This window comes from Sander lucioperca, chromosome 11, assembly GCF_008315115.2.
Source record: "Sander lucioperca isolate FBNREF2018 chromosome 11, SLUC_FBN_1.2, whole genome shotgun sequence".
In the NCBI taxonomy this organism is placed as follows: Eukaryota; Metazoa; Chordata; class Actinopteri; order Perciformes; family Percidae; genus Sander; species Sander lucioperca.
In genome coordinates, this window is record NC_050183.1 from 6920891 (window position 1) to 6942230 (window position 21340).

Below are 21340 nucleotides of genomic sequence, written 5' to 3' on the forward strand. Positions count from 1 at the left end.
TGAATACTGTAGTCTGAATAAAGGTTTCTGCAGTCTGTTTGATGCATTTATGACACTGTCTCATTTAGATTCAAATAAAAGAATTCATGATTTATTTTACGTTTAGCTTGCATGTAAACAAAGTTAGCTATATAAGACTGTATCACTCTCATTGTGGGACACTAAAGCAGCAATGCCATTTGAGAAAATCCTTCTATGCACACCAATAGTTTAACATTTGAGGCCCTTGGTTTTAGGCCATATGCACCAACCCCTGACAAAATCCTAGTAGATGGAACATACTTAGCTTTCCTACTGTCACTAATTAAAAATAGATCAGTGGGTGGGTTGGCTCCCTCACATAAAAGAGGATTATTATACCTGGTTTTGCATTTAGGTCAGAGGAAGGGGCAGCTCTGTGGACCTTCCGCACTGGTTTGGGAGGCCTCCTCTCTTTCAACCTGTCTGCTCTCTGTTCCCTTTGCTGCTGATGTCTAGATCTGGTGGTCTCTGTACACAGAAGACACAAGCAGATAATAAGCAACACAAACTTAATATTTTTTAATAAAACTAGATGTGAGTTGTCTGATAAACAAACCCAGGGTCAAAACTCTCTGATGTTATAAACCATAGACTATGAGCATAAATCACATTTGTTTATGCAACACTCATCTATGAAAAACAGCTGTTACAATATTTCTTGAGCTTCTGACAGATCAATACAACTCCATGCCATGCCACCTAGCCTAGGTCAAAACATAAATGAACATTTTCTTCTTTTATTTTTTTTTAAATAAAACAAATCTGTAACATCCTGACCATATTATATAATGTTACAAATATGGAATGTTAGCAAAAAGAAAAAAACATTTGTGTCCTATGCTTACCAGCAAACTGTCGTGACAGGTCACTGTATATTTCTTTGCTGAGGTTATGAAACTGTTCTTCCTTCCAAACTCTCCCATCGGGAGTCCGGATCTTTGTCTCAGTACTGTTGAAACCTAAGAGTAAAAAGGACTAAAGATGTAAGCTTTAGCATCCTGTTTCCTCCTATATAGCTAAAATCTGTATTCCCAAAACATTAAGCTATTCACATATCATTATCTGTTTATTTAACAAAAGGTCAAACAAATGAGAAAGTTAAAGTTTGGGATATATCCCACACTGATGGTACCTTTGTATATAGGTGCAGGCGGTGCAGCTGCTACTTTCCGTATTATGGCTGTGGGCATGTTGCTAGTACCAGCATTGTTACTCCCCACAGCTGCCATAATGGGCTGTTCCAGATAACCCAGCAGCTTCTCTTTCTCTGCAGCCTCCTCCAGATGTTGTCTCTGCCTTCGAATACGCTCTTTGAGCTTCTCCAGCTTATCATCAGGCTGATGTCGCCTCAGGTTCTCCAACCGTTGGGAAGCTGAGCCAGGGCTGGTGGAGGGAGTGCTCTCCCCTTGGCGTATGGAGCCTGGAGCTGGAGCTAAAGATGGGCTTGACTCTTGGCTATCCATGCCAAGTTGTGCTTTTAGAGTGCTTTTCTCCTCAGCCCTCTCCCATGCGTGAACTCTTACACCTGTGAGATGTGACTGGTTTCCAATAGTCCTCAGGGTGTCCAGGGCTGGCTGGTCATTGAGGTAGCGTACCTCGGTGTTCTCCAGAGCCGAGGAGTGTGTGCTGTCCAGGTCCCTGTCCGCCTGTTTGTCCCTGGTGTCTCTCTGGTAGACCAGCTGGCTGAGCAGAGGATCTGAGGGAGGCGGAGAGGATTGGTACGAAGACCCTGGCACTGACTGCAGACTGTAGGCCTCCAGCTGAGAGGAGGGATGTGGTGGAGGGGTGGCCTCTCTGGAAACAAACCAGATTACATGGGATCAGAAAGGGGATCAAGATTTACTCTTCATTTACCACTCACTGAGTGTACAGAAGAGCGCATGTATGGGTGGCCAAAGGGTATTGAAGGAGGAAGTGACATATTCACTCAAGACGTTACTTTACTTGAATGATAAAAAAAAACTATTTAAAATGTATCACCAGAATAAAAAGATTGTGGAATTTTTTATTGTGGTACACTTCCACTGCCCTGGTGGCTCTCTACGTATAATATCAAAAAGTAGTTGTGTGCATTTGTTGCGAAACATAAACAAAAACAGTTCATCTCCAAGACTTGTCTTGCTTAAACCTGCAATAAGCTACTGAAATATCTGTGAGCCATTGAGCTACGAGCTATTCAGAGGAGATGTCAAGAACATATGGTCACTGAATGGAAGTCTTAAAGAGTAAATAGTGTTGGGGACTGACTGTTATTTAGGTGAAAGAGCTCTTCTCCAGGTTAAAACAATGAGCTGACGCAATCATTACAATGAAAATATCACAGCCAGGTGGGGAATAAACACCATCTTATACTGTTGTCACTCTACAGAGCACACACACAATATAGTATGACTAGACTGGTATCATTTTATTAAAATTTAAAATAGTAGTATTACAATTGTTTGGTATGCATGTGCAATAAAGGCTTTATGCTTAAATGTATAGTTTTAGATTTAAAAAACGATAACCAATGTGATTTAATAGGTGCTGGAGAGTATTACTCAGAGATATCCAGTCCTGAGTATGACAGCATCCAAATCCAGCATTTCAAATAAGTATGTTTCATGAATTAATTTTAATTTAATTAATTTCAATTATTTGTACCTGTAGGACACGAGTGGTTCCCTGAACTCCACGCTGTTGTTCCTGCGGACATTGCTGTCCTGGGTGGCATTTCTCAGTGGGCTGCGTGAGCTGCTCTTGTCTGGACTCTGCTGACTTCGCCCCCTGCGCTTTGAAGACCCTCTACTGTCATCAGCTTGTTGTCCATCTATAATAGAGACAGCGATGTTAAAATAGTTATAGTTTAAGTGTAGAATTTAACACATCATAATGGCATGTTGAAATAAGTCACCCCTGCAGCGGATCGTCCTGGAGGATTTCTTCTTGGGGAGGTCCATGACAGAGTCCAGGAGAACCCCTGTCCCTGGAGCTGCCTCTAGGCGGTTTTCTATATGCCGCAACTACAGAGGGAGAATACATGTGTCAGACTTGGGTTATGTGACCATGAAATTAGATGTAGCAGAATGTATTTCATTTCTCTTATGAAATGGATTTTTTTTCTGAGAGGCTGACAAACAAACAAAGCCATTCAGCAAAAAACCGCCAGAGATTTACTTACAGCAGCTTTGGACTGAGACAAACTTTTCCATGCAGTTGTCAGCTCTGACAAAGAGTAAGAGAATGAAAATCCATTATAAATAATACAGTAGGCGATAGAGAGCCTCTCTCTATGTAAACAACTCATATGACATGTCTAAATAATTATTAAATGAATTATTCAATTTCAAATGAAGTGATTGTGAAAACACTATAACAACACTAATACAACTGAACTGCATTTTTTTTTTTTTTTTTTTACACACACCTGTACCAATATTGTGATCGGTAAGCTGCTGACCAGACACCTCAGTCCTCCTGCTGCTCCTCATCTCTCTCATTCACCTGAAGTCAAGATTAGAGGACGCAAATAATGAACACCAATACTGAGCAAAGGTAAAAGTGTAAATGATTAAAAGTATATACTCTTCTCTACTTTTATACTGCATACCACATACACAGTATAGACAAAGGCAGGAACATTTCAGCAAATTAGGCAGATAAAACCAAAAATGTTAACTGAAACCAAAACAAGGAATAACATACAGCAACAAAATGCATCAAGCACTTTCAAACATGAAAATGACGGATGACAGAAACAAGTAGACGTGGGGCAAAATATCCATACGGCAATTACCGTTGGCCTTCTTCGTGCGAGACGATAATCAAAACACTGGCGCCAAATAGATATTTTAATTAATAAAATAAGGCACTCTAAATAGATTTCCCTGCTCCCAGCGTCGCTACTTCATCGCTCAAGTCCAAAGTCTGGACCCATAGTTGCTCTAGTTCTGTAATTTTAATATACAGACTGAAAAACTTGTGCTGCAGAATTGTACTGTTTTCTAACAGTTTGGAGAGAAAACCTGCACTTAACCTTTTCACAGGCATTTTGTGTTCATAGTTAGACCGATATCGCGATGTATCATTATAGGAATGTCTAGCAATATACTGATTATCGCAAAAATGCAGTATCGTGATATTATCGGTATCATGTATCGTATCGTGCCCTGTCATTCCCACCCCTAGAAACAAGACTTCGAGACAACAATCACATACCGTAATACATACTATAGCCTTATTAGTTCCCAGTATAAATAGGGCTGGGCACCGAACGTTGATACTTTTATGGCACCGAAACAAATATTGACAGAGAGCGGCGCTCCGACCGACACGCACGCGCAAAGACACAGTGAGTCACGGCAAGGCCGATAAAGTGGTTTCAAGTGTGGTTATGAGCCAAAAGCTGTCACGGTACTGTTGTTTTACACTTCCTCTGAGACAAGCAGGCACAACAGTGGTTTCTGTGCTCTGATGACTGACTGACAGGCTGAGGTTGTAAGGCAAGGCAACTTTACTTCTACAGCATCTTTCAGCAACAAGGCAATTCAAATACATTCCTTTGCACTTAAGTTAGTTCTCCATTAGTTCAATGTTGACAACAGGGCAGTCACCAAGTTTATTGTTAAAGGTTTGTGTCATTATGCAGTTTGACCTAAACAGTCTTTGTTGTTTAAATTCCTTTGCATTTTAGTTAGTTCAATATTAGCCTGTACACAATGTCATTTGTTTATTTATTTATTATTTATAATATGTTCATGTTGTGGCAAAAAGGTTTCTCTTTTTTTGTTAATTTTTAAAGTTCGGCTTGATACCAATCCAAAAGTACAACCAGTTTTATTAATTTTACTCTGAGTGAGCAGTGTTACCAGATTTTTTTTTTAAATTTTGATAACTGTTTTAATTCACAATTAAGGTGGAAAATAAAAGTTTTGTGTTTAATGTATTTTTGTTGATGATGAAATGGATTTTAAAAACATATGGTATCGAAAAAAGTATCGTTAAGGAACCGGCATCGAAACTGAGGTATCGAAATTGGCACCGGATCGAAAGATTTTGAACGATGCTCAGCCCTAAGAATGAAACATGTAGGCTAACTATTAGGACAGCTTGTTGACAGCAGATTAATGTTACCCTGCCATTTAAAACTGGTTCTACAACAGCACATTCCTCAACAGATTCCCATGTGGGAAGGTAAGCAGAACTGAAGTTTGTCACATGTCAGCCATGTGATGTTTACTTAAAACAGGTGTGTTATCCTACATAGGTCCTACTCTAATAAAGTCAATGACAAAATTATGTTTAATAGTTTTGTTCTGAGTAGGGTACCCTTTAGCTGAGACAACAGTGGGTTGATTTGTTGACAACTTTGCCACTTCAATCAGTTAACCGTACCATGGATCTATAAGCAAGTCTAGCCGAGTTAGCCCATTATGTATTATATTTAACACCCTTTGTGATAAGGAGTTCTTCATAAGTCATGCCTTTTACTCATAACAATCATGTGACACAGCCTTGAGTCAAGAGAGCAAACAGGAAAAAAACAAAATTGATCTGTTTCTATTAGAGCTGCAAAGATTAATCGATTAGTTGACAACTCTTAAATTAATCGCCAACTATTTTGATAATCGATTAGTCAGTTGGAGTAATTTTTTAAGACAAAAGTAAAAATTATTTGATTCCAGCTTCTTAAAAAGACATTTGAGGACGTCATCTTGGGCTTTTGGGAAACACTGATCCACATTTTTCAACATTTTCTTACATTTTATAGACCAAACAACTAATCGAATAATGGAGAAAATAATCAACAGATTAATCGACTATGAAAATAATGGTTAGTTGCAGCCCTAGTTTCTATATCAAAAGAAATTCTTAGTAACAGCCCTCCCTATTGACATGTGGCCATACACTGGTGATCGATATTATAAACTCAAATTAACAGTGTGATTTAAATTGTGTTTACTAAACCACACTACAAACAGTAGTCTTGTTTTCCTGTTATCTGAATGCAGATGGGACTAAATCCAAAACGTATGGTTTAGATCGCAAGGGACAACCAGTAAGCCCTGGTCAGAAGACCTAAATGACCTACCGGTAATATAAGGATGGAGCAGGTCAGAGACAAAGGTGCCTGTCCATTGCATATGTCAGAACAAGAATCTTAAAATAAATCCTTAACTTGATAAAAAGCCAATGTAAATAGTATAAGATAGGAGCAATGTGAGTGGTCCATCTGGACCTGGTCAACAGCCTTGCAGCAGCAGTTGTAGACGGTCCAGGCCAGGGACGACTTGCTTTGGCAGGTGAAAAAATGGACCAGGGCTATTCAAACGCTAGCTGTCATTGGTGTTAACGACAGCGCTGGTATTGTTGAATATAAAAAATTATGAGAAAAACTGATTATAAAAAATTATGAAAAAACTAAATGAAATAAAGTAATGACCATCATACTGCCCACGTCACAGTCGAGACCGAATGCCCTGTATCAGAGATGATCTTTGCCTGTATCAAGGCTACGACTGAAACACCGTCAGGGAAGCCAATTTTTTGTTCCTCCTAGGATGGCAAAGGATAGGGGAAGGTAAATGCTAAATCGGATCCGCTAGACGTGTCGATGTAACAGGACGTGACTCGTGGCCCGCCTTATTTTGCATCTGATTGGCTTACCCTGTCACTCTTCCCCTAACAAATCCCCACTCCTCATGCCTGAACCTAACTACGTCGACACGTCTAGCAGATTTGATCTAGCATTTACCCAAGGGGAAGGCATGACCCGCCCTACTCTCCCTCTGATTGGCTAGTACTCGTTGCCTACCTTGGTTAGATTGGTTAGGTTCCGGCAACAAGAATGGGATTGGTTAGAGTTGAGTAGCTAAGCATGTCAGGGTAAGCAAATAGGACGCAGAGTAAGAACGGTAAATGCCTTTGCCATCCTGGGGAAATAAAAAAAAAAAAAAATACTCTCGTCCGGGAATTACTCGCCCGTGCACTCGAACAACACAATTCATCAATAATCTACTTTTGGGTGTGAACTAACAGCCATGGTATTACGGTTTTCTGATAACCTAATTAGTATTAAAACAACCTTAACTTTTTAACAACCTTTTTTTCTAGAACAATCGTTGTAACGTTACGTCCAAAAAAATATGTTTGCATCTCACTCCAACATCTGACTTCAAATGACTTATTTCGACCGTTTTAACAGTCAATGATTTCGACATGTCTTTGGTCCAGGGAATAGTCGGAGCCGCTAACTCGACAGAGTTGAAGTTAACGCTAGCTGACAGGAAAGTCATTAATTAACTTAGCTGAACACCTTTTTAGAGAGACATAACACATACCTTTTGGGAAACGACCCGACGTGTTTAGCTAGATGTCCACATTCATGCTGACGTTCTCATGATATGAAAATCCTAACTTCTCCAGACTTCAGTTTCGTTCAGCTGTCTGTTTGCTAACGTTAGCGTTAGCCAGCTAACGTTAGCAAACCAATGTTAGCTAGCAACTTTTTCTAGCGACATGCACCCATTGTTGTTGACTCAGTGTTTGTCCGGGCAACTAAATATCCACGTCAGCCTTGAGATTACTAGAAAGAAATGTCGCTACCCGCTTCTAAGGTTGCCTTTCCCGGGTTACTATGTTGATGTTTCTCAACAGTGAAACTGGAGTATCCAAGACGGGTAGGTAACTGAGAGACCGAAATATCGCGAGATTCAGACGTCAAACGCTCGGAAAGCCCCACCCAACACACACGCACACACACACACACACACACACACACACACACACACACACACACACACACACACACACACACACACACACACACACACACACACAATGCTAACACAATAATTTAGCCCAATAAAAACGCTTTCGTTAGTGTTGTGCTTTTTATGAATTATATCAAATTAATGTTCAAGTGTATATTGCCTATCAGATTGTAGTAGCCAATAATTGATGAACATTTAATTTTTAAAAAAGTGTACTCTTTAATTAATTTAGTAGAACATTTAGACGTATTGGTATATTTGCTTTAGGACTACACTATTATCCATAAGTTAGATTAAAAGTCAATATCTTTATTTATTTAGCAAATTCACATATTCAGAAATTAAATAGAGAAGCACAAGTACACAATTAATTAATACACAAGAGCGAATATATAAAAAATAATACTATATACTAATATATTGTCATAATAGAATAAAAACTATACTAAACTAAATTAATAACACGAAATTATTTGAAAATTATTCAAAAAATTTTTTTAATGCACAGCATACACTTGGTATTGTCTGAAGTAAGACTTCTTTGCACATATTGTTTATTTTTTTAACGTAAACTGAAAAATAATGAATTAGTCAGAGCCATAGACTGTAACTACATGCAGTCTGTCAGGGCAGACAAAGCAGAAATTACCTAGCTATATACAGTAGAGTATCTTTGTTACTATCAATATCATTCATATGCGTTTACTGCCACCTAGCGGCCTGAGTGTGTCGCACATGCAGAGACTCACTCATATGCATCGTATCGCCTTGAACGCTTAACTCATTCAAAAAAATTACCATAGCCCACCAACCCCAAGTCCAGTTCACCTGTCATTTTTCATCAAAAGATTATTGCTTCATATTTTTCATTCGACTGATTTGTATTGCTAGTATTCTTTTTTTACTGGTCCCTATGGCAACAAATGAAGTGCAGCCAATGGGTAAAATAGTTTGATGATCGGATGTGTGCTCACTGTTAAACAGGTGGGTCATAATAAATAGCCTATATAAACTGCAGTGCAGCCTGTCATAACCATGAAGCCATAAGATTCAGGTTTCCAGGTTATGGCAGCTTGTTTGACCATGCAGAAGGCATCAAGTAGGTTATACATGTAAGCTACAGCGCTGTTTAGGATATGAAAAAGATAAATGTTTTCAATATGTCATACAATAGCGGTTTCAATTGTGTTTTTGGATCTATTTAATAAAACGTGTTGTAACTGCTCCAATTTCCCCAGGCTAATAACCACGGTTCTCTCTCTCTCTCTGTCTCTCTCTGTCTCTCTCTCTCTCTCTCTCTCTCTCTCTCTCTCTCTCTCTCTCTCTCTCTCTCTCTCTCTCTCTCATTACTGGCAGGGGAATTGTAGGGCGGACGTGGTCTTATCTGCCGCCACATTTTCATTTTCTGTGGAAAGGTGAACGACATGGAAAGGAGTTCTCCCTTTTTAGGTAAGACATCCTGAGTAATTTATATATTTTTTAAACAGTTTTTAGTTAAAACCACTGTATTGATCTTATGTGTCCGACAACTAAAGCTTTTTTGGCAGAGGTTGTTTGTGTGGCACCCAGATAAGCAGGGTGCAGAAATCCACAACAAGTCTTCCTTCAGTCTTCATTGATGATAGGCTACTGATCAATGAAATAGATAGGCCTAAGTGAATGAGTGTGAAGCTTTTATGTCACTTGAAAAACAACAGTCTGCAGTTTTGCTGATGTAAAAACATGTTTTTTTGCTACTACTAAAATCAACATATTTTTAGCTGTTTTTTTAACTCCACTCACCTTGGCTTGCTAATTAGTCTTTCAAAGACAGTGACAGAGCAATAATCTCTCTTCACTTCCACCAGTGCAACAGGATGGACAGGAGTACTAATACTAATACTAATACTAATTCAAGAAGACTCAACTCTTCATATTCAGTGTCACTCAGAGTGACATGTCAGTATAAGGGCCACAAGGAGGCAGACTTGTTGAATTAGGTTCTACTAATTACTTTAGTTTACTTAGTGGGCCTAGGCCTAGACCAGATAATGATACAATGTCAAGTGCAGGAGAAGGAATCAATCATTCAATCAATCAAATTATTTGTCACATGAAATCATATAAAATACAATTTCAGTGAAATGTAATCCTGTCAGTTTCTACAATTTATGCCTTAAAACTAATAATAATAAATATTTATGTGAAATATAGTAGGTAGAAATCTCTCTCTAGTTTACTCTTAGATGTTGGGGAAGACAGAGATCATTACCTCAGGAGGATGGAATTAATTAAAAATGATAAATTGAGACTACATTTGCTGCGGTGAATAGATAGGAAGTGTGTGTTGTTGATGAGGTTTTAGACACTAAAATGCCACAATTTGCTCGTATCATCAATCTATCATCTTGGCTGTTTGTCTCTGCCCTTGTATGTCTATGACCTTTATCAAATGTTATGTATTATTTTATTATGAAAAAAGGCCTTGAGTGATTTATTTAGATAAACTAATCAATCAGAAGTTGAACAAGTAATGGGAGTTTGACAATAAAGGAAGAGGCAGTTTGAATAATCAGTGTGTGTGTGTGTGTGTGTGTGTGTTATAGATGACAGGCTGCTGGAGGCAATTTCACTGTGTTGCCAGTCAACTTCATCATTTACATCTCTCTTTTTCTTGAAGTTGAGTCGCAGTCATGCAATCTCTTACAACACCCATTTACCATTCAGTGGTTCGATAGGCAGGTGATTAGCTTTGTGCTGGAATTGATCAAATTACTTTTGAATTAACAAAACTGGCCATTGCTTGGATCAATCCTGCTTCTCTGGAGTGTCTTGTTAATTATTTCATCACATTAACATTTGTCACTTGCCACCCCCAATCTGGTTTGGCTATATTTTACTGTTCATCTTTTCTTGTGCTCTGGTTGTCCTGCTAACACCACTCTCCTTGGAAGGGGTGTAAATTGGTTTTCATGGTGTATAAATTAGTGCCTCTAGTCAGCATAAAACGGAACCTGACTATACTGAACTGAAAACAAGCTGTATGTTTCTTATGCCACCTACAATGCATATTCACAATAATGAATCATTGTGATACATAATTTACGAAGATGAGTAATCACATCTTTTACAGCCTCAAGATGCACAGTAATTTCAGTTTAGTTGCCACATTCTGTCAGTCTTTCTGTAAACTCTTGGTAAATAAATATGCAAGTAAAGAATGTATCTAATGCATTGAAAACAAACAAATCCTTTGTTGAATTAATAACACCATAGCTACAATGCCTAATGTGTAATCATAGGTTAAAGTGTAACCTACAGACTGTTGGGGACTGTAAACTTTGTCCAGACGTCAACTTGTTTGTTTTGTTTTCACCTGGAAGCCTTTAGGTGCACCATGATAACAAAGGCAGTGCTTTTCTAATTGATTATCTGGGTCAACAAGTATTGGCAAATGCATTTATTTCATGTGCTGGATTTTTTTCTCCATTCAATAAAGGCTGCTATCTAAAACAAGGGAGCAAGCCTTTCTTTAAGGGTCAGTGCTACTTTGACAGAATACACAGCTGTAGCTGGGATCAAACTTTGGTAGTTCCTCTAGCCACTTGTACGTTTTGCTGTATTCTTTTCATAGTTTGCTTCATCTTAACTTTGTGCTACAATGATGTGGTTTATATCTCAGAAATTTCTGATGTGTCAAACATGAAACACTGACAACATACCGTCCAGAATGCTGTCAATGCATGTTGTTGCAGAAAATGAACCAGTTTACAGTTAAAGTAAAGTGATACAGTAGCTTCCTGTTGAGCCTGAAACTGGATCTGAGTAATGAATGCAACAGATTCAAATTTGCAGCTGTTTTCCACAGGTAGGTCAGGTGTGCAATAACTGAGATAAACATATATTAACACATTTCTTTTATCTATAGAGCAGGTAAAATCAGTGATCATTATTTATGTTTTGTGTAGAATGGGTCCATGTGGGTGCCCAGATAGCTCAGTTGGTAGAGCGGGCACCCATGTATAGGTTTTTTTTGCTGCATGTCGTTCCCCCTCTCTCTCCCCTTTCATGTCTTCAGCTGTCCTGTCAAATAAAGGCCTAAAATGCCCCAAAAATAATCTTTAAATAATAAAAAAAAAGAATGGGTCCATGTTTCAAATATAATGTTTCCCCTCAGCCTTGTAGATGGATTTGGCAGTTTTAAATGTCAGTGGCCTCATTGCTGTGTTACTTGCAGAAAACAATATTGCACAGCAATCAAAGTGCATGTGCAAGACATTCTTCCTAATATTCTATATATTGGGATGAAATGCTGTAATATTGTGCTAACATTATGTTCTAAAAGCCTTTTTAAGGATTTTATGCTCTGACAATTCCTTTCCACAAAATTCAATTACTTCTGTGGTAGGATCCCATTAGATTTAAGTGTTTATTTATATCAATATTTTATTCAATTTACCCTGCACAGCAGTAAGACTATCTGTTGAACCGAAATAAATATAACATGAAACTTTATGAAGTGATAATTACAACACAGGGACAAGGAAATGCATTACATTCCACCCTAGGACAATTTATTACCTTTCAGCCCTTCCTTGTGAGGCTACTTTAACTTCCAGTGATTGGACCATAACAGTGTGATGGTCCTATTAGTAGTGTTGATCATTACTGAAATGATGTGTCAGTGGTGTTGTGTAATGGTCTTTCTTGGAAGGTCATCGCAGCAGTAGGATCCCTTTGAGAAGCGCCAGTGATGGTATACCTGGCTGCAGTTAAAGACAAGCTATTGAATAAATTGAGCACAAAGTGTGTGTGTGTGTGTGTGTGTGTGTGTGTGTGTGTGTGTCTCAGTAGCTGACAAACTTATCAAACTCATAAATACCAGGAATTCAGAATGATACTATGTTGTTTGATAAACCCTGCATGTTCACTGTCAAGGCGTCAAATTGATCTATTCAAACTGAGGTCATTCAGTGTTCATGGCACAACACTTACAAAATGACAAAATGAAACTTTCATGCAGGGGAATTGGGTTGTTGTTGTAGAATAAGGCAACAGGTGACAGCAAAGAATCACAAACTAAAAATAAAATTAAAGTAAATGGATGCATGAATGAATGGCAAGTACAGCACCACACTACAATGGGCTTATTAAATAGAGATATGAATATGAATGAAAACTTTATAAAAGTATGAAGAACATATGCAGGATGTGCAAAATACAGTAATAGCAAACAGACATCACACAAAACGAAAAATGAATGTAAAAAATGTGAAATGGAAAATATGAAAACGTGCATATGACATATATACCTTCAGAAGATTTGTACATTACAGATAAAATAAACTCAAAAAAGGAGAAGAAGAAAGGAATAAAAGGAAATTCACAGCATACATACAGGATGAGCAAAACGTGCATAGTATTTGCATTAACACGCCTACAGATGTAATATCTACAAAGAAAATGTGTAGCTTATGGTAGGAAAAAATGGCCATGTCATTAAATAAATGTTTTTTTTTCCAGATACAGAGGCGATGAAGTAATGATATAGAGACAACGATAGACGTGGCTGTGGGTGGAATAGACTGTGCTAGCGTGGTGCAGTTGAACATTTTTGCTGATTGAGTTATTATCCTTCATCAGTTATTATTGTCTCAGTAGGGGATGCCCCCTTGCATATACTCAACCGGAAAAACGTTTCATAAGTTTTGGATGAAACAGTAGTTCAAGTAGCTAAATGAGATTATGTTTGATAGTCAGAGAGGATAATTCAAATAAGTATAGTACAGAATATAGTAACATTGTGCTATTTCCTTCTTTACCTTGACTTTTTTAGCGATGATAGTGGCGTGGCTCTAGCAATGGCAACGTCGGGCTGTCGATCAGTCCACCACTTTGGTCCAGACTGAAGTAGCTTGTATTCTTATTCCTTGCCAAAAACCTGGGGCCTATGTTACCCACAATGCAACTCGATCGGCGTCAGTTTGGTCGGAGATTCAGACTCACTTCTTTCTAACGCTGCACCCCAGATTTCTTTCATTTTCTAACTTGAAATCATCAGCCCCAAAGCTAGCTGACTCAAGTTACATCACTAGAGGCAATTTATCAGACTTCAAGCAGCTCCTTCTGTAGCCACAAAAGGCTTTATACAACGTTTTTCACATGTTCAGTAGTACCCTTCCAACACCTATAAACAGACTTTAATGTGTAAAATCATTGGTGTTCCCTTTTAAATTTTCCTCTAGTGGGTTGTGATGGCACAGTGGATATGACACATACCTTTGGTGTGGGAGATCTGGGTTCAATTCCCATTGCGATACATCAACCAATGTGTCCCTGAGCAACACCCATAGTTGCTCCAGAGGCATGTGGCCTCTGACATATATAGTAAATTGTAAGTCGCTTTGGATAAAAGTGTCAGCTAAATGACATGTAATGTAATGTAGTGCCATCATCAAATTAATGTCAGTGTTAACACTGATGATAAATGTGGTAAACATTTTACCTGCTAGACATCAGCATATACTGTGAGCATGTTAGCATGCTGACATTAGCATTTAGCTCTGTTTTTTGTCTCTTTGTTTCCTGAACCTTGATGCTACCTTCAGAAAAGTTTAATATACATTTTGCCTATCACACTCTATACATTTGCATATTTGCTGTTTCCGTTTGCTCACTGAAGTGCACCATAGTGTGTGATATAAAGTTTTAAATTTAATATGTAGATGTTGGCACTGCCTAATGCACTCTGAATACAGAACAGTAATATGCAGTGGCTGTATTATGAGAGAGTCAAGGCTCTAAATTAGTAGCTGGCTGAGCTAGAGAAAATTAGGCTTCTTATTGCGAGGATACTTACTCATTCATACAGTATTCTGTATGTGTCCAGGCTCCTACAGTATTTATGTTGTCAGTGTTCCTTACTCTTGGATGAGCTTTCTATTCAGTTCAACTGGTCTTTGTTCTTCTGTTTGTACAAGGCAAACAAAGCTGTAAAATAACCGACAGCACACAGTGTTACAAAACTGATTGAATACTTTGATGACACACTTGAGTCAAAAGTAGCTGCACCTTGCTATAAACACATGATTATTTTCAGCTGGCTCAAATTTCACACCAGATTTCCATTCCTGAATCGCATATTAGAGTAGGTTCAGGTGACATAACACTTCCTGACACATGTTTGGCCACTCACCAGGTTGACATCCAGGTTGAGGGGAGAATGTGGTAAGATACTGTATGAAATCAGGCAGTTGTGTGGGCCGTTGGGGGCAGCAGGTGTGAGAAGGTTCCTCGCCTGACTGAGCCTCTTCTTCACTCCTCATTAGTAACCTTGCAGACACCTGTCTGTCTTGTAGTCAACCTGCGTAACTAAAAAGTCACCACCCAGCTGTGAGTAGCACAACAATTTCACATAATGGCAGTCGGAAAGCTCAGTGACTACAGCTAATCAACAACCAAGCTCTTAAAAGCTAATTAGGAAAATTAGATAAAACCACAGTCAACTTTCTTGGCAGTGTGGTTTTCGTAATTGTGTGGAGCAACCACAGTGGAGTGCAGAGGAAGCGGCTGAGTGTTAATGTTTTAGTCATTGCATATCAGTGTTAGAGCTCTGTGGTGAAGGTCTGTTTTTGGACTGGTGGCATGGGTCTGGTTGTACTAATGGTTCTGATAACGGTCACATGAGGGAGTGGAATAAAACAAAGATGTTTTCTAAAATTTCAGCCTTTATCTTCGTTTAATTATACAAATTACTTGCTCTTTTTCCTCCTCATTCCTGGTCACAAGGCATTGTTTTCAATTGTTTTTCTACAATAATAAATGAACAGTTAGACGTTTTGGAAAATACGCTTACTTGCTTTCTTGCAGAGATATGATGCTAGCGCCAGCAGCCAGTTAGCTTGGCATAGCATAAAGAGTGGAAATGAAGGGAAACAGCTACCTTGGCTATGTCCAAAATTCACCCAGCAGCTCTAAAACACACTAATTAACACTTTGCATTTAATTTGAATTTAATAAGCTTCAGAGGTGCTGGTGGTAGGATGTTTTTTTTATACTTTTAAACGGAGCAGGCTAACTGTTTCAATCCGTTTCCAGTCTTTATGCTAAGCTAAGTTTACCAGTAGCGTTTTGTAGACTTAATATTTAACGGACAGACATGAGAGCGGTATCCATCATCTTATCTTTTTCTCGCCAAAATTATGAATTATTTTTTGTGTGTGACCCAAACAGAATATAGACTGTGAAGACAAAATACATCACATAAGGGATTGTTTAGAGTATTTGCATCTGTCTTTTTTTTATCTAATTGTAGTGATCTCACTAGCAGATGGTAGATGACCATAAACAAGTCACGAAGTGCGTCAGTATTGAAGATACTATAGGCTATATGGTACATAAACACAGTCTAAATGGCCTTTACGTAAATACCACCATAGATGAGCCAAGTTTACTTGTTGTTTGCCGATAAGATTTGGAGTGACTTAATGAGAAGCCTTGTGCTTGTGGCAATATACAATTAGTGTTTATTGTTGTATATACTTTTTTGCCAATGTGTGTCCATTTTTAGTAGCTTTCATCTTCTGGAAGAGGCCTATTTATCATTCAACCCTTTACTAACCATTTTTGTCTAAAAAAGGTTTTGGTGTTTAAATGTTTGTACCAGCCTATTTTATTACTATTGATCATAAATACAGTATGGCACCTTTCTGAGTCAATTTATTTTGTCTTTGTTGTATTTTGCTGTTCATGTGACTGTTGCTTTTCTGGGAGTAAAATACCCAGATACAACTGTCTCTACTGAAACACCCAGATATATCAGCTACAGTATATTTTGTTGGCATTCCTATTCAGCCAGTTTGAATACATAATTTGCTAAATGGATTAAGTAAGGATTGGATCAAGTTCTCAAGTCTCCCATTTCTCAGACAGAGCTCCCCCTGCCAGGAACCACACTGGAATGGAACAACAACTATATGGACAAATCATACAGCTATATATATATATATATATATATATATATATATATATATATATATATATATATATATATATATATATATATATATATATATATATAGTCTCACTCTATGGATGTCATTTAGCAGCACTCAGTAATGCTGTGGAGAGAAGAAAGAAGGCAGGACTTTGCAGCACCCTTTTCTGTCAGCTCATAATCAGAGTTTAGAAAGGCGGACTAGTGATCCTCCTGCAGCACTGTGGTTCAAAAACAACTCTTCGCTTCATGGCTTCATGAACCTGTTGCCTGTTGTAGTTGTAGCCACCACTGTCTGACTGTCTCATTGTTTCTCTCTAATTAGAATGCCTATTATAAATGAAATTAGCTCTGAAATGTAGCTCTGCATCAAAGTATGATGTTTCCCTGCTAAGTGAGATTTGGAGCTTAATTGCTTCACTGTTGGTGGCTTTTCCAAACTTTTTATACTAATTATAATGTGCAATCATACATTTGTAAATTAAACAAAACAACAAACACACTTTGTTGCTAAAGTGAGTAAACTAATTTTTTTTCTTTTGGAATTTTGCCCTTGCATTACTTTCTTGGCCACTTGGGGGCAGCACAACCAGCTGTAAACACAACGTCTACATTTTATTGCCTTGTAAAGTTGTGGTAAATGTGCTAGCTAACAGTTGCTCATTTACACACACAGCAGACACGGAGCGAAATTATCATTCATTTGGAGTTGTGGTTTAACCTGACAAATGTAAGTTGAATATTCACTCCCCTTTTAGCTCAGCTGTTTTGTCTCTACTAGCTCCTGAGGGAAATGGGTGGCTCTTGAGCTGCTAAATGCTCTACTATCACTATGTTCACCAACTAACCACTAACTGTGTCTGCTGTTGGTGCTGAGCTGCTAGCTTAAGTTACAAACAGAGGGTTTATCTATATAGACGATGATAAGAGTGGTCAAAAACTGTGAAGTCATGGTCTGTAAAAGTCAGAACAATGAGTTAAAAAATGCTAAAAGAGAGACTATAATGTTAATGTGGGACTTGGTAAATCATAGTCCAGCTGAACGTGTATACCAGTAGTACTGCGGTCAAGCCAGCCGACACTCGGATCTCCGTGGTCAACTCAGCCGACACTAAACTTGTAATGCGCTCTTATTCCGGCACGCGTGGTAAATGCATTCAAACGGCCGAGATCGAGTAGCGAAGTTGGCGAGATGATACACATTGGACTACTTCCGGTTTTCAAAATAAGATGTTAATACAAAGTACATATAAAAACTAGTAATGGATTATATTCACCAGAAGTAAAATACATGTAACCTGTGTCTGTCCATTATACAAAACAAATGAGTGAATTGTGAAAGGAATGTATAGTTTGAGTTTACAAGAATACAACAATAATTCCAGACTGATTTATTTCAGGGGACACCTCTGACTACACCCATATTTAAAATCAGGCAATTAAACGGTATCAATTTGGGGATTTTTGGAAGCAAAGTCCCATACTTCTGCTGTAAAATGACTCAAAATATGAAACTGGAGGTGCTATAAAAAGACTTTGGTCCATAGTTCCAGGCAATGACTGACATATTTGAGTACAGGGCATCACTTAATACTGTCATACTGAAAATCAAACAATTTTACTGTATAATTTTGGAGATTTCTGGAAGCAAAGTCCCATACTTCTGCTGTAAAATGACTGAAAATATGAATTTGGAGGTGCTATAAAAGGACTTTGGTCCATAGTTCCAGGTAATGACTGACATATTTGAGTACAGGGCATCACTTAATACTGTCATACTGAAAATCAAACAATTTTACTGTATAATTTTGAAGATTTTTGGAAGCAAAGTCCCATACTTCTGCTGTAAAATTACTCAAAATATGAATTTGGAGGTGCTATAAAAAGACTTTGGTCCATAGTTCCAGGCAATGGCTGACATATTTGAGTACAGGGAATCACTTAATATTGTCGTACTGAAAATCAAACAATTTTACTGTATAATTTTGGAGATTTCTGGAAGCAAAGTCCCATACTTCTGCTGTGAAGTGACTCAAAATATGAAACTGGAGGTGCTATAAAAAGACTTTGGTCCAAGGTTCCAGGCAATGACTGACATATTTGTGTACAAGGCATCACTTAATATTGTCATACTGAAAATCAAACAATTTTACTGTATAATTTTGGAGATTTCTGGAAGCAAAGTCCCTTACAGCTGCTGTAAAATGACTAAAAAAATGAAACTGGAGGTGATATAAAAAGACTTTGGTCCATAGTTCCAGGGAATGACTGACATATTTGAGTACAGGGCATCACTTAGTACTGTCGTACTGTAAATCAAACATTTTTACTGTATCATTTTGAAGATTTCTGGATGCAAAGTCCCATACTTCTGCTGTAAAATGACTAAAAATATGAATTTGGAGGTGCTATAAAAACACTTTGGTCCATAGTTCCAGGCAATGGCTGACATATTTGTGTACAGGGCATCACTTCATACTGTCATACTGAAAATCAAACAATTTTACTGTATAATTTTGGAGATTTCTGGAAGCAAAGTCCCTTACAGCTGCTGTAAAATGACTAAACAAAATGAAACTGGAGGTGATATAAAAAGACTTTGGTCCATAGTTCCAGGGAATGACTGACATATTTGAGTACAGGGCATCACTTAGTACTGTCATACTGTAAATCAAACATTTTTACTGTATAATTTTGAAGATTTCTGGATGCAAAGTCCCATACTTCTGCTGTAAAATGACTAAAAATATGAATTTGGAGGTGCTATAAAAAGACTTTGGTCCATAGTTCCAGGCAATGGCTGACATATTTGAGTACAGGGCATCACTTAATACTGTCATACTGAAAATCAAACAATTTTACTGTATAATTTTGAAGATTTCTGGAAGCAAAGTCCCATACTTCTGCTGTAAAATGACTCAAAATATGAAACTGGAGGTGCTATAAAAAGACTTTGGTCCATAGTTCCAGGGAATGACTGACATATTTGAGTACAGGGCATCACTTAATACTGTCATACTGTAAATCAAAAATTTTTACTGTATAATTTTTGGAGATTTCTGGAAGCAAAGTCCCATACTTCTGCTGTAAAGTGACTCAAAATATGAAACTGGAGGTGCTATAAAAAGACTTTGGTCCATAGTTCCAGGCAATGACTGACATATTTGAGTACAGGGCATCACTTAATACTGTCATACTTTAAATCAAACAATTTTACAGCAGAAGTATGGGACTTTGCTTCCAAAAATCTTCAAAATTATACAGTAAAATTGTTTGATTTTCAGTATGACAGTATTAAGTGATGCCCTGTACTCAAATATGTCAGTCATTGCCTGGAACTATGGACCAAAGTCTTTTTATAGCACCTCCAAATTCATATTTTGAGTAATTTTACAGCAGAAGTATGGGACTCTGCTTCCAAAAATCTTCAAAATTATACAGTAAAATTGTTTGATTTTCAGTATGACAGTATTAAGTGATGCCCTGTACTCAAATATGTCAGTCATTCCCTGGAACTATGGACCAAAGTCCTTTTATAGCACCTCCAAATTCATATTTTGAGTCATTTTACAGCAGAAGTATGGGACTTTGCTTCCAGAAATCTCCAAAATTATACAGTAAAATTGTTTGATTTTCAGTACGACAATATTAAGTGATTCCCTGTACTCAAATATGTCAGCCATTGCCTGGAACTATGGACCAAAGTCTTTTTATAGCACCTCCAAATTCATATTTTGAGTAATTTTACAGCAGAAGTATGGGACTTTGCTTCCAAAAATCTTCAAAATTATAAAGTAAAATTGTTTGATTTTCAGTATGACAGTATTAAGTGATGCCCTGTACTCAAATATGTCAGTCATTACCTGGAACTATGGACCAAAGTCCTTTTATAGCACCTCCAAATTCATATTTTGAGTCATTTTACAGCAGAAGTATGGGACTTTGCTTCCAGAAATCTTCAAAATTATACAGTAAAATTGTTTGATTTTCAGTATGACAGTATTAAGTGATGCCCTGTACACAAATATGTCAGCCATTGCCTGGAACTATGGACCAAAGTCTTTTTATAGCACCTCCAAATTCATATTTTTAGTCATTTTACAGCAGAAGTATGGGAATTTGCTTCCAGAAATCTCCAAAATTATACAGTAAAATTGTTTGATTTTCAGTACGACAATATTAAGTGATTCCCTGTACTCAAATATGTCAGCCATTGCCTGGAACTATGGACCAAAGTCTTTTTATATCACCTCCAAATTCATATTTTGAGTAATTTTACAGCAGAAGTATGGGACTTTGCTTCCAAAAACCTTCAAAATTATACAGTAAAATTGTTTGATTTTCAGTATGACAGTATTAAGTGATGCCTTGTACTCAAATATGTCAGTCATTACCTGGAACTATGGACCAAAGTCCTTTTTATAGCACCTCCAAATTCATATTTTGAGTCATTTTACAGCAGAAGTATGGGACTTTGCTTCCAGAAATCTCCAAAATTATACAGTAAAATTGTTTGATTTTCAGTACGACAATATTAAGTGATTCCCTGTACTCAAATATGTCAGCCATTGCCTGGAACTATGGACCAAAGTCT

General features: G+C 37.7%; 2 protein-coding genes across 11 annotated transcripts in view; one reads left to right on the forward strand and one right to left on the reverse strand.

The window, feature by feature from the left end:
• Positions 1-7703, reverse strand: part of cep350 (centrosomal protein 350) — a 36609-nt gene extending 28906 nt beyond the window's left edge. For all 4 annotated transcript variants that reach the window (XM_031307394.2, XM_031307391.2, XM_031307393.2 and 1 more), the window contains exons 1-8: positions 7341-7703; positions 3428-3504; positions 3182-3225; positions 2915-3023; positions 2665-2830; positions 1154-1815; positions 867-980; positions 361-489 (exon numbers count right to left, since the gene is read on the reverse strand). In XM_031307394.2, coding sequence (XP_031163254.1) covers positions 361-489; positions 867-980; positions 1154-1815; positions 2665-2830; positions 2915-3023; positions 3182-3225; positions 3428-3500 — 1297 coding nt within the window. In that variant the 5' untranslated portion in view covers positions 3501-3504; positions 7341-7703. The remainder of the gene's footprint in view (positions 1-360; positions 490-866; positions 981-1153; positions 1816-2664; positions 2831-2914; positions 3024-3181; positions 3226-3427; positions 3505-7340) is intronic.
• Positions 7704-8700: 997 nt separating this feature from the next.
• The window catches only part of LOC116055307 (voltage-dependent R-type calcium channel subunit alpha-1E), a 99648-nt gene continuing 87008 nt past the window's right edge, over positions 8701-21340 (forward strand). For 3 of the 7 annotated variants that reach the window (XM_036007281.1, XM_036007280.1, XM_036007278.1), the window contains exons 1-2: positions 8708-8756; positions 9129-9221. The gene's annotated coding sequence lies outside the window, so the exon portion shown is untranslated. Of the gene's footprint in view, positions 8757-9128; positions 9222-17342; positions 17477-21340 lie in introns of those variants that run through there. The other 4 variants (XM_036007279.1, XM_036007283.1, XR_004898806.1 and 1 more) reach the window with 3 other exon arrangements.